Raw genomic sequence first — 14,020 nt, forward strand, 5'->3', positions numbered from 1 at the left:
CTCTTCAATAGCCATGTCCACTTGCCGACATACCAAATTCCACAGGATGGATATGTCATTCCCAAGGTTCGGTCACCATATATTTCTACTTTTTGTTCACTGTAAAATCATTTTTCTCTTATTAAGAGAGCCAAAAGACTTCACATTTATGCAATGAAATGTCTACACTTGGTTAAAGTAGCAATGTATGTTTTTATCCTTGACTTTAGCGTTAGGTTTTGTTTACTCTGTTTACTCTAATTTTAATCACATTACTAAATAGGCACATTAACACAAACATCATAAGCATTGTCAAGTATATTTCACAGCTCTTTTACTTGTCAAGTGATATGGGTCCTTCTCAAGTGGTGCTCAGTTTACACACATGGACCTATTCCTGTGGTATGGATAGACATGGATGTTGGAATATAGCTCCAACTATTTTAGGCCTAACATTGGTTTGCCCTTTTCTCCTCACCACAAGGGGCTTAGATTCACTGAGTAACACCCATCACATTACCCCCAGTCAATTCCATTCCTTTCTTTATGTATAATCACTTCTATGCACTTCACCCCAATCAGTTAATCAGCTTTTCCCCTAATGAGAATCTGTTAAGGTCAGATCCCTCTAGGACACTGAAATTGTAAGTTAATATTGTTTTTCTCTTCTCTTTATGTCTTTTGAATAGTTTAATGCAATGCCCTCTTTGTATAATACAGGAAGACAGTTAATATTATGCTTTGTAACTTAGGATTTAATTGGCTTTGAATATTATGCACTTCCGGGCATCTGCTTTCTCGACTTAAGCGTCAGTTGCCCTTAGTTGCTAATGCCCCAAAAGCAGGGTCCAGACAAGGGACTGAATGGACCCAGGGCAAGCTGTGAGCTACCTTGGCATTGAAATGGGCCAGACCAAAGTGTCACAATTTTTAATTATAATTAAGAGCTTGATCATAGACAGATGCTGTCATAAACCAAAAGTAACGACAAGACCAGGACCCTGCTAGAGATAGGAAAGACTATCTGACCTGAGCACTATAGCCTGAGATCGAGATGGTCCTGGAGAGCAATTCTATAAGCTTAAGATATTTTTTGCTGTATCCATACAAAATGATTTATATTATGTACACATATATTTGTTGGACAAGGAAAGGAGAAACACACCCACGGAATTCTGCTCTAGGGTGGATCGACCTTCCAATGAGAATCTGTCTTAGAAGTGGCTTTCCCCAAGGGAAAGAACTCTACGCCTATTGATTGTGACCACACCTATGTGTAATTGTTACCCCAACCCCTCATGCTGGGAGATATAATGAGACTGTAAGAGTGGGCTGGTAGAGGCAGAGGAGAGACAGGGTGAATGGAGAGAGGATTGGAATAAACTGCAACTAAGACCAACCAGCCTTTTTGCCTTCATTCCTTCCTTCGCCTGACAATCGCCATCGACCTTCCCAGGGTCGGGGAACCCGCCTGAGACTACCAAATGTGGGTGGTGGGAGAGATAGACCACTGCTGCCTTTTTCGTGTTTACACACATGGACTGGGGTCTAATGTGCGATTCTGGACTCTGTGAGGTTGTTGACCATAAGGATCAACCTCATGGTGTTCAGGGACCTTCATGACTACATCCAGCAAAGTTCAGGGTTCTTCGAGTGCTGAGATGAGGTCAGCAGAGACATAACATGCCTTCCTAATTCCTCCAGGTCTTATTTCAAATATTTTCTAGAGTGTTTCTGAAAATACTTGAATAAGTAATCTGACATAAAAAGAAAGCTGTTCTATTCAGTTCATATATTAACACTTGCATAAAACACATAGAAGTAAATCAGGAAAAGCTAACATTTTGATATTCTTTGCCATAGAACTGAGTGTTTGCTTGCAATTGTCAACCAAATTCTTCAGATATTGGGAAAAAATAACACTATATAAATATTCTAACTTACCTCAATGAATCCTTTATCTTAGGTCCCCTGCATGACATAGTATAGTGAGGGCAATTTATATTTCCTTTGTAGTCTTCTTGACTCTCCCTGAGGAGATGATGAGCAATTTCTTGATTCTCCCTGAAGGACCGGAAAGCTTAAAAGATGCAAGAGTAGGGAAGAAGATAAGAGTGGAATTATTTATTTTTCTTATTTTTCTATACTTATTTTTCAGTGTCTGAACTACAGGGATTTAGAGCTCATTAGAACAAAAATTTTAAAAAAAGGCATGCACACACACAAAAAAATCTATATATATATATTGCTTTCAATATTGCTACATTGCTTTTAATTTTACCCTCTTTGAAGTTAAAAGATATAAAACCATAGTTTCTTTGCTTTTAAGTTTGTTTTTTATTATTTACTTGGTTTTTTTTTTATGTAGGATTACTTCTATTTTATTCAGCCACTGATTAGATGATTGAATTGAGCATGAACTCCACCTTACTTTTTTTTTCATTTTTTATAATTTTATTTATTGAATCACCGTGAGAGCAGTTACAAAGCTTTCGGGTCTAAGTCTCGGTCATACAAAGAAATACCCGTACCTTCACCAGTGCCCATTCTCCACCCCCAACAACCCCAGTATACCCCCATTCCACACCCTCCCTCTACCTGTGGGGCAGATGATTTCCACATTACTGTCTCTCTACTTTGATCACATTCAATATTTTAACACTCGACTCACCATTATTATTTGAGATTTTACCCCAACACTCAGATCTGCTGAAAAGGCAACAACAGTAGACAATTTGTTTTCTATTGCTGGTTATAAATAACTTATGATGTCACGTGGCTGCAGTAGTGGCTGCATGATTTTGAAATTCTGAAATTTTAACACTTTCTGCCAAAACCTGCTGGTTTCCGAGATTTGCTCCTGAGTCTCTGGAATCATGGCCGTTAAGCAGCTTGACAGGAGCCAGAAAGGCCGTTCGTGGGGGATGACTTGGGGTCTCATTGGGGTGGGGAGGACAGGACTGGCTCCACCCTCATCACGTGAGGCCCAAGATGTCTCACTGCGGGCCCAAACCTGACTGTCCAGTGACCTTGGAGGATGGCGGCCGTTGGGCCACCAGGGGGAACAGGACAAGGCACAAAACCTATTCCCACCTGGGTTAGCCCAGCACCGGTAACTTACTGCAGGGACCGGACGCATTTCTGCCAAAAGCCACTGGGTTTCACAATTTGTTTCTGAGTCTCTGGGATCATGGCCATTAAGCAGTTCAATCAGGAACCAGAGAGGCCATGCCTCCAATTATATAGCTGAGCTGGAGTTGGTTTGTGGGTGTGTTTCCCACATACCTAAATGTTGGCCGTTTATTTTTTTGGTTAACTTTGCCCCAAGTTATTTTGGTCTGGCCAAAGGCACAGCAGCAATTTTGGGGTATCTGGAAGTCTGAAGGCGCCATCAGACTGCTGATGTATTCACCTCACAGGTACAGATTGACCTGCTGGCAGCACCATATCCCCTTTACTTGATTGTTTTTTAGAAAAACCTGAAAATATCTATGATTATCTGTCATTAAGGTATCAATTATTCTATACTATCATTTCAGCCCTTAAAAATCATCAAATGAAATAATTATTTCTATTTTATAGTTGATAGATCAACTTAGTAATGTATTAAACTGATTAACAAAGTGAAATTTCCCAGCCAAAATTTTCAGATAAGGATCATTTCACTTATCCCAGTTGTATGAAACACAATTATAAAATTATTGTTTGCAAAACTCAATTTGGAAAGGATTGATAGAAATATGGGTAAAGTTAAGATACATAAGACATATGGCATTAACTGCTTGTGGGGGGGTGAGTAAATATTGTAAATTGTTTCTGTCAAAAATATAAATATATATTTAGGAATTAATGGTGTATGATATTAACAATGGATAAAAATGCATCATATTTTGATGTTAAAAATAAAATTTGTTGGGCTAGAAGACAATACAAGGGGTAAGGCATTCCCCATGCATGCACTCAACATGGTTTTAGTCCTCAGTATCCAGTGTGGTCCCCAGGCCCACAAAGAGTAGTGACTCCTGAAGTCAAGAGTAAGCCATGAGTACAGCTGGATGTGATCCACAAAACAGAAACAAAACCCAAAAAGAAAAGAAAATGTTATGCTCTGATAGCCCCAATAGTCACACTGTTAAGTAAAAAAATTACATATGAAATTGAAATCTTGGGTAACCAAAAGTCTATTTACCCAATGTCTTTAGAAGTCTGGCATTCTACTTCAACTAATATTTTATGTCTATTTGTTAGTTTTAAATAATTAATTCCCAGTGAGAAAAATCTACATTTTAATATAAATTCGAGTCCTTCAAATTTCTTTTTATTTCCTTAATTCTTTGTCAATTTTTAATAACTTTGTCTTCCCATTTACATATTAGGTTCAGGTTACAGAATTCTTTGTATGAATATATGAATATAAAACTCAGGAAACTCAATACAAACAACAACAATTTCTGATTTAAAAATGGGCAGAAGAACAAAGAGACATTTTCCCAAACAAAGATTTAAAAAAAAAACCCAAAATACACAAAGAACTAAATCTAACAGATACAAAAATGCATAGTAAATTGGGCATCCATTAGTATTATCATATCATTTAAGATTTTTAAGTGAAAAAATGTACACTTTCTTATTATCATATGTCTTCATGCCGAGAGAACCACTTACACCGCATCCCGATAAACTAAGCTTTGTATTATTGTGTATTAATCACTTTCTTTTTAATTTGTGAAATGATGGCTGTGAGGCAGCAAGTGATGTCTTGACTTTACATAGGCTTTCTAGAATGTTCCCATATATTTCTACTTATACCCTTTTTGTCTAAATCTAACCTTTACATCAGAGGCAGGTGGCAGCAGAAGGTGGATTTGGAGAAGATGAAAGCCCTTTATGTTCATTCTTACTAAGACAAACTCCCTTGAGAAGTAGCATCACCTTATGCCCAAGGTCCTAGTCATTGGCTAGTCTTCTAAGAAAGCCTTAGTAATTTGTAGACTCTAGTGACAGAAATAGGAGAGACTATTCTCTCCTATAAACTCTCAGATCTTAAACACAAGATGGAAGGAGAATTCAAAAATATTTTTTAATTAAAGCACAGTAATTTATAAAGTTATTCCTATCTGGATTTTAGAGACACAGTATTGCATCACTATTCCAACCACTGGAATATCGCTGGAGCGATAGCACAGCGGTAGGGCGTTTGCCTTGCAAGCAGCCAACATGGCCGACCCGAGTTCAATTCCTCCACCCCTCTCGGAGAGCCCGGCAAGCTACCGAGAGTATCTCGCCCGCACGGCAGAGCCTGGTAAGCTCCCCGTGAGGTATTCGATATGCCAAACACAGTAACAACAAGGTCTCCAATGGAGACGTTACTGGGCCTGCTTGAGCAAATCGATGAACAACGGGAGGGCCTTTAACTTTTTTACCTTTTCCAACCACTAGTGTCATTTCCTCCACCAAATATTTCCAGGTTCTATCACATTACCGCTCCTTCCAACAGGATACACACACACACACACACACACAGACACACACACACACACTATATATATATATATATATATATATATATATATATATATATACTGCCTGCTCTTTTGACAGACACCTTTCTGAGTTCACTTGTTAAAGTTTGGGTCTCTTGATTTCATTGTTGTTGACTTTGTGCTTAAGGAGCATTTCTTTTTTAATGTAAAATTTCTGTCTTCACTGTATCACTGTCATCCTGTTGATCGTCGATTGCCTCAAGCAGGCCCCAGTAACTTCTCCTTCATCCTAGCCCTGAGATTTTAAAAAGTGACACATTTGAGGCTCTTTCTGGGTCAGGAGAATGAGGCCCATCATTGTTTTTGGCATATTGGATATGCCACGGGGAGTTTGCCAGACTCTGCTGTGTGAGCAGGATACTTTTGGTAGCCTGCCAGGTTCTCCAGAGTAAGAACTAGACAATAAGATGTCGCTTCCTGGAGCAGGGTTTTATAGTCTCTGGGTCTTGGTCGTTGATGGGATTACACAGTACCGGGGGCAGTTGGTGGGTATAACACCTACATACTGGAAGGTGGGGGATCTGGGTGGAAGAGGCCCCAGTCCCAATCTGAGCAGGCTTGGAGATCTATGCCCCGGGTCCTGCACACCTGGGTTCCTCTGCAGATTCCTTCATGTGTGAGGCTCGTCCGAACATATGGAGAGTGGTCTTAAGCATGGCTGTGGTTGAAACAGGAGGTCTTCAGCTGCCGGGGCTCTGCTTGGGTGGGGAGGGAAACTCAACCCACCCTCCTCCAAGGGGACCCGGTGAGGACAGCCAGGTGTGGAGGCAGGAGATTCTCTGCCTTAGAACAGAAAAAAAACCAGAGAAAGATAAGTATTACCAATTGATATCCAAAAGTGAATTCACAAATTGCAGTTTAAAGGATGAATCTTTAGAAATATTTTGCAAATATTCTTCACCTGCCAATCTGAACTGGAAAAGGAATTGCCAAGAAAGTTTCACCTTTCTCTCTCATCCTGAGCACAACTGACAGATGTGCAAGACTGATATGGTAAACATTTTTTTATCAGCTTTTTCAGCTCCCCAAACTCTCAGCTTCACCCTCCAGAGTGGATACACTGTCTTAAGCAATGCTGTGAACAATATGTGAAAGTTTTAGTTTCAACACATACCAACTAGAATTTCTAGCAGTGTTACTTCATTGTTTAAATCAATTAAAAGTTAATAGTGATGCTGAGCATACCTTTATCTAATGATTCCCTATTTTATATTCCAAATGGGTAATATTAAAACTTTCATATGAATTATGTATTGACTTAGTGAGGAATTGATTTTTAAAAGAAAAGCATATTATGAAGACTTATGAAACTCAGTACATATATATTTTTATATCTTGGTTTATCATGTTAAGGGTAATGGCAGCTATCCTAAATTATTTTAGGAATATTAAATTAGGTTTTTATTCATTTTTTCTTACATAGATATACTTTACTTTCTTTTATTCTGATAATTATTTACTCAGGATAATACAATAAAGTATGTACGTCAAATCTACATTAATTTGATAAATTTAAATCTTTTCAAAATCTGAGAATGATATTTAAATTTATTTGATTGATATACATAATGCTAAAAATGATTTTCTGATTATATGTACACTGACTGTACTTATAAGATGTTTTATTAGTAATTAAGAATTTAAACACATGAGCATTCTCAAATGGCTAACAGGCTATTATTATTCAAATGTTATACAGATATTTTTATTCTAGAATTTATGCAGTCTATTACATAAACAAGTCTATTCATAGGTCATAGAGATAAAGTAGTGAGTAAAGCAATTGCCTTGCAGGTAAGCAACCCAGGATCAATCTTGGCATCATTATAGTTCCCAGAGCATCACCAGGAGTGATCCCTGAATACAAAGACAGAGTAACCTCTGAGTGTTTCCAAGTGTGACCCCAATGCAAAAAAGAAAAATCTGTTCAATGATTTAAAAAAAAAGAGAGAGAATTAAAAAGTAGGAATTTTTGTAGAAAATATGAACAAAAGACATAAGCATGAAGTTTTAACACATCATACAATATTTTAAATAAAAGTAGTGCATAATTTAAATATTGGATTGATCTTTTCATTCCACCATGTATTATCTTCAAGCCAACATAATGAAATGATATCTAGTCATAATGCAACACAAATTATTTTGAGATATCCACTCACATAAGAGGGCTGGAGCGATAGCACAGTGGTAGGGCGTTTGCCTTACAAGTGGCCAACATGGCCGACCCGAGTTCGATTCCTCCGCCCCTCTCAGAGAGCCCGGCAAGCTACCGAGAGTATCTCGCCCGCACTGCAGAGCCTGGCAAGCTACCCGAGACGTATTCGATATGCCAAACACAGTAACAACAAGTCTCATGATGGAGACGTTACTGGGCCCACTTGAGCAAATTGATGAACAAGGGGAGGACCGTGACTCACATAAGTAAGAAGGTCCACATGAAAAAGAAAGAAAACAGTAAGTGCTAGAGAGCAAAGTAACTTAGAAATAGAAAATGGTGGGAAAGTAATTCTCATTGTCTGTTGGTAGGACTTTGCAGAGTACATTATTTCTTTAGTGCACACATTAAAGATTTTCTCTCATCTGTGGCACTGTAGAACTATTCTGCCACTGTTCACTAATTGCTCAAGCAGGCACCAGTAACATATCACAACAAATTGTGAGACTTGTTGTTACTGTTTTTGGCATATCATATATGCCACGGGGAGCTTGCCAGACCTCTGCTGAGTGGGAAAGATACTCTCGGTAGCTTGCTGGGCTATCTGAGAGGGGCCAATAAATCAAACCCGGGTCGGCCACGTGCAAGGCAAACACACTTCCTGCTGTGCTATCTCTCCAGCCCCTTATAATGTATGAAAACTAAAAATATGACATGATATAGCAAGGTCAGCACTGAAACATCTCTACATACCCAAGTAAATGACCAGATGACCAACAAGTAAAAGGTCATCTGTAGTAAAAGTAAAAAGTAAAGTAAACATTATTTTTTAAAAGTAAAAATTATTTATTGAGGATATTTGAAGGAAATGTAAGAAAATTATTTATTGAGACAAACAATAATAACAATAATCAGAGCACCAAGAACTAATGCTGACATTTCTCTGAATTTCAGTCCATATTACATTTTCTGTGAAACAAATGTACTTTTTGTATTCATATCTATGCAGCTAAAAATTAAGTTCATATTTTTCTTAATAATTAAAACAACTATGAACATTTCAGTATTATTTTAGGCCGACCCGAGTTTGATTCCTCTGCCCCTCTCGGAGATCCCGGCAAGCTACCGAGAGTACTCGATATGCCAGACACAGTAACAATGATATACATGTAAACTTTAATTAAAATTTGTGTGAGTACATAGAAAAATATTTCCTTCATAGGGGAAAGAGTTCAACCTGTCTATCAGATAAAGTTTACTGAATCTCCAAATTAATAAAATTGAAATGAATATGTAAATCCATACAGTTAATATAAATCAAGTATATGTAGCAGTCTAAGATTATTTTGAAAAAATTTGTTTTATGGTTTTACAGGTGTATACATTCTTATATAACAGATTTTACCTTCACTAGAAAAAGAGCATAAAGTGAATAATGGAATTATTCTAATTTCCTAAAGCAGGATTAGAGAATTGACACAGCAAAAGAACAAATTTTAATCAATATATAGAATACTCTCCTGTCACCCAGTTATCAATAAACCCAATAATATAAAAGATATGCAAGAATAAATTCATAATAATTAGTCATAAACAGATCTAAAATAATCACATACAATTAAATGCATTATTTTTTATTCTCTAAAAATATTTAAAAGTAGCAGTTCATTACAGAAAAATAAGCAATAAAAGATTAAGTTCAAACTGATAAAAAAGAATAAAGTTTAAAAGCTTCCATGGGAAAACAAGAAATTTATCTCAATTGATATATCTGCTGCTAGCAGACAATGACTACTTTAGAATAAAATACAGTTTGTGGAATATTTTCAGTTGTTTAAATACCAATTATGATGAGTTAATCAGATCCAAAGTGGATCATATCTGAAAGCAAGGGTACTTATAAGAAAGCAAGCAGTCTACTTTATAAAGAATGGTACGTTAAGAAAAATGACATGACACTTGACTTAAACTCATTTACAACATAATGATCATTTTTGATAGTAGAATCAATTTGATTCTAACACATAGCAACAAATCCTACAGGGGAAATGGAAATATGTTTGCCAAAATACACACACACACCCAGACACACACACACACAAACCAACACCAGCAAAATGCAAGTTCAATTATAAAGTTTGAGAATATCCATGTCATTTTAATTCTCCATGCTTATTATTAATTCTTTGTCTTTCCAACGTGATCAACCTCAGTTTTTCAGTTCGTGTAGGTTATTGTGTTTCTACTATAAAACATGCCTCATTACTTGTATTTGCTTGAAAAAGCACATAAAAGCACCCAGAGATTGAAGTCCATAAACTAACTGAAGCAAAGTTACAGTACATTTTAAGAAAATATATTACGAACTCTTTCCGAAATTCTCTGCAGTGCACATTTTACATCCTTATTCCTCAAACTATAGATCAAGGGATTCAACATGGGGATAATCAGGGTATAAAATATAGATGACATTTTATCAGTGTCAAAAGAATGACTGGACTTGGGTTTCACATACATAAATATCAAAGTCCCATAGAGCAGTATGACCACAGTCAGGTGCGATCCACAGGTGGAAAAAGCCTTGCGTCTCCCCTCAGCAGACTTCATTCTGAGCACGGCAATGAGGATGAGCAGGTAAGACACCAGAACTATGAGGAGGGTGAAGATCAAATTAACAGCTGAGAAAATGATTATCAAGGATTCAACTTCGAGAGTGTTTGAGCAGACCAAAGTTAACAAGGGGAAATTGTCACAGTAGAAATGATTAATGACATTATAACTACAGAAGGGTAGATTAAAAAGTTTTATGGTGATCAGAAGAGAAACACAGGTGCTGTAGAGATACGGGATTACTATTAGCACAAGACACAGTCTTTGGGACATGATGACTGTGTAGAGCAGAGGATTGCAGATGGCCACATAGCGGTCATAGGACATTGTTGCTAGAATGAAAAGTTCGTTGCACATGAACATGATAAATAAAGTCAGCTGTGTGGCACAAAAGTAAAAGGAGATTGTATTTTGTTCCACAAGGAAATTTACCAACATTTTGGGTCCCACAGCGGTGGAATAGCCGAGATCCGTGAGTGCCAGGTGCCTGAGAAAGAAGTACATGGGTGTTTGCAGCCTGGGGTCCACCTTGGTGAGGATGACCATGCCCAGGTTGCCCATCAGTGAGATCATGTAGATGATGAGGAAGAGCACAAACAGGGGAGCTTGCAGCTCCGGGCGGTCTGTGATTCCGAGGAGGATGAATTCCTTCAGTCCTGTGAGATTGTGTTTGTCCATCCAGGTTTATTAAAATACAATCTGAGTAGAGACAACAACACAAAGAACAGGTGTCATGAAATAAAATAGCTTTAGTGTTCAAATACATAACACAAATAACAGTTTTTAAGAGAAAAGGGGTTTCTTTGGGAGTTAATATAGAGTTGGTGAGCATTGCTCTTTAAAGAACAGGCTTTGTCATAACTGTTGTTTGGGGGGGGGGGTCAGTAAGGACAGAGAAGGGACAACTATGACGATGATAATTGGAAATAATCACTCTGAAAAAGAACTGAGTGCTGACAGTAAGTAAAAGGATATACGTAATAAACTTTCAGTAACTGCATTACAAACCAAAGGCCAAAAGGAATGAGAGAGAAAGAAGGGAAGAGAGAAAGAGAGAAGAAAGAGAGGCAGACAGACAGACAGACAGACAGACAGACAGATACACAGATACCATGCCAGACAGACAGATACACAGATTGTTTGGGGCCACAATCAAACTGTGCACTCAGGGCTTGCTCCTGACTCTGCACTTATGAAACAGTCCTGGCAGGTCTCGGGGAATTATGCATTGTTCCAGGGATCAAACCCAGGTAGTTCATGTGTAAGGCAAGTGCCTTACTTGCTGTAATATCACTGTCCTCATATTATCACCTACTGAGAAAATTAATATGCTTTCTCTGGTCTATCAGAAGTGAAAGCCTGCTATATATAAGATACTGGAAAACAATACTTAGAATATGGTCACCAAAAACTTCTATTTTCTGTTCACTGTAAAATAAAAATCATTTTTCTCTTATTAAGAGAGCCAAAAGAAATCACATTTATACAGTGAAATATCTGCGCTTGGTTAAATCAGCCATATATGACTCTAGCTTTAGGTTTTGTTTACTCTATTTGGTCTCTTTTAATCACATTACTAAGTATGCACATCAACACAAACATACATATGCATAGTCAAGGATATTTCAAAGCTCTTTTACTTGTCAAGTGATATGGGTCCTTCTCAAGTCGTGCTCAGGGCATCTCTGGACCTATCCCTGTGGTATTGACAGACATGAGCTGGGGTTCAATGTGAGATTCTGGGTCCTTTGAGGTTGGTGATCATAAGGATCAACATCATGGTGTTCAGGGAACTTCATTGGCTACATCCAAAAAAGCTCAATGATCAGAGAGTGCTGGAGACTGAATGAGGTCAGCAGAGATATAGCATGCCTTTCTAATCCGTGCGCCTTTTCTCCAGGCCCTATTTCAAATATTTTCTATAGTGTTTCTGAAAATACATGAATACGTAATCTGACCAAAATGGAAAGCTGCTCTATTATGTTCATAGATTAACACTTGCATAAAACTCATAAAACACACATCAGGAAAACCTAACATTTTGATATGCTTTGCCATAGAACAGAGTGTTTCCTTGCAATTGTCACCCAAATTCTTCAGATATTGGGAAAACAGAACACCATATAAATACTCTAAGTTACCTGAATGAATCCTTTGTCTTAGCTCCCTTTCATGCTTCAATGAGGGCAATTTATACTTTCCTTGTAGTCTTCTTGACTCTCCCTGAGGAGATGATGGGCAATTACTTGGTTCTCCCTGAAGGACCAGAAAGCTTAAAAGATGCAAGAGTATGGAAGAAGATACGAGTGGAATAATTTATTTTTCTTACTTTTCTATACTTATTTTTCATCAGAAAATGAGCTAGATATATTTGTTTGCTTGTCATTTATGTCTTTACCCTTTACTCTTAATTCACTTTGTGATCATTTTGTTGTTGTTGTTTAATACTGTGTGTTTCTTTGGCTAGGCTAACGGGCCCATGGTCAAATTTCTAAATGTCGCTTGGAGATGGGATTTTGCTAAAAAACATATTTCAATTAGAAAATGTGAGCACAGCTTCCATAATGTGTACAAAGGCCATCCAATATTTTTGAGCCTTAATTAGCAAAGCGTGAGGTCTCCTGAGTTAAGAACAGAGTTTTAGTCTTATATTGCCAGTTAAACTTTCTAACTCTCTCTTCTCTGTACTCATCCCTGCATCAATTTGCAGTGCCAGCCCGTCCAGTAGAATTTTTAATTTTTTTACAGCACCTTTACAGAAGAACATTAGTAGTAGGGATTTAAATTGTATCATTTTGTCTATGTCACAAGCTTATCACTACTCCTCAGCTCTATAAGGGCAATGTCAAATGGATGACACAGTGAGTATGTATTAAACATTGCCTTGTTATTTCAAACAAACTCTTGGATTCACTGGAGAGCTGAGGTTGCCAGGAGGGAAAAAGGATTCAGTGATAGTGGGGGGTGATTGTGGGTGTGATTTAGTAACATGTATTTTTAAGTGTGAAGTTATACCTCTAAAACACATCCAATCCGACAAACCAATGTTGACCTTATTAAGAATTTAGAGGCATTTTAATGAACCAACATTATGATACCGATATACATGATGCTGCTAACACCTCACTTTTGATCATTATTTATTTAGACACGGAAGTAACCGGAATTAGTAATACGTGGTTTTAATCTTTATTTCATAATGAAGCATCCTTATGAATTTATTTTCACTAGGGTGATTGAACATAGTTTTAAGTCCCGAGAGTGAGATCTAAGAATGTGATTTCTTAGTTATTTTAGTACTTCAGTGGTTCAACTTATCAATGTTTACTTGTATAGTTATTTTGTTGCATGTCTATAAATTCCTCACTAGCCAGGAATCCTGAATATAGAATTTTTAAAAGACTCTCTTTTATTGGAATGTTGTGAAGTTATTACTAATTACTTGTAACCATTTATTGTTATTTTCTCTACACAAACCAACAAATCACAGTCTTTATTACCATCATTGTATAGTAAATCTAATATGGACTGGAGTATTTCAGTTGCTTTTGGTGACTTTTTCTATATTTGTCCTCAGACTGTAGAGATAATATTGAGTGCAGGGAAAAATGTAGGAGTGACTGTTCAGTTTGCCTTTACCTAATCTTCATGGACTCTCGATTAAACTTTGGTTATTTTGTATGAATTACAACTTTCAAAAACTGAAGTAAAATTCCTAAAATCCCCCCTG

General features: G+C 37.3%; 1 protein-coding gene across 1 annotated transcript; it reads right to left on the bottom strand.

Annotated features, from left to right (window-relative positions):
• Nucleotides 1–10,026: 10,026 nt before the first annotated feature.
• LOC130044336 (olfactory receptor 8K3-like) lies at nucleotides 10,027–10,968 on the bottom strand. The gene has a single exon (XM_056137043.1). The coding sequence runs from the start codon at nucleotides 10,966–10,968 to the stop codon at nucleotides 10,027–10,029; it is 942 nt and encodes a 313-aa protein (XP_055993018.1).
• Nucleotides 10,969–14,020: the final 3,052 nt, after the last annotated feature.

This window comes from Sorex fumeus, unplaced genomic scaffold (genome assembly GCF_029834395.1).
Source record: "Sorex fumeus unplaced genomic scaffold, SorFum_2.1 ptg000007l, whole genome shotgun sequence".
Lineage (NCBI taxonomy): Eukaryota > Metazoa > Chordata > Mammalia > Eulipotyphla > Soricidae > Sorex > Sorex fumeus.

Coding starts and splice junctions, on each gene's coding strand:
- LOC130044336 (XM_056137043.1), bottom strand. CDS start 10,968: ATGGACAAACACAATCTCACAGGACTGAAGGAATTCATCCTCCTCGGA.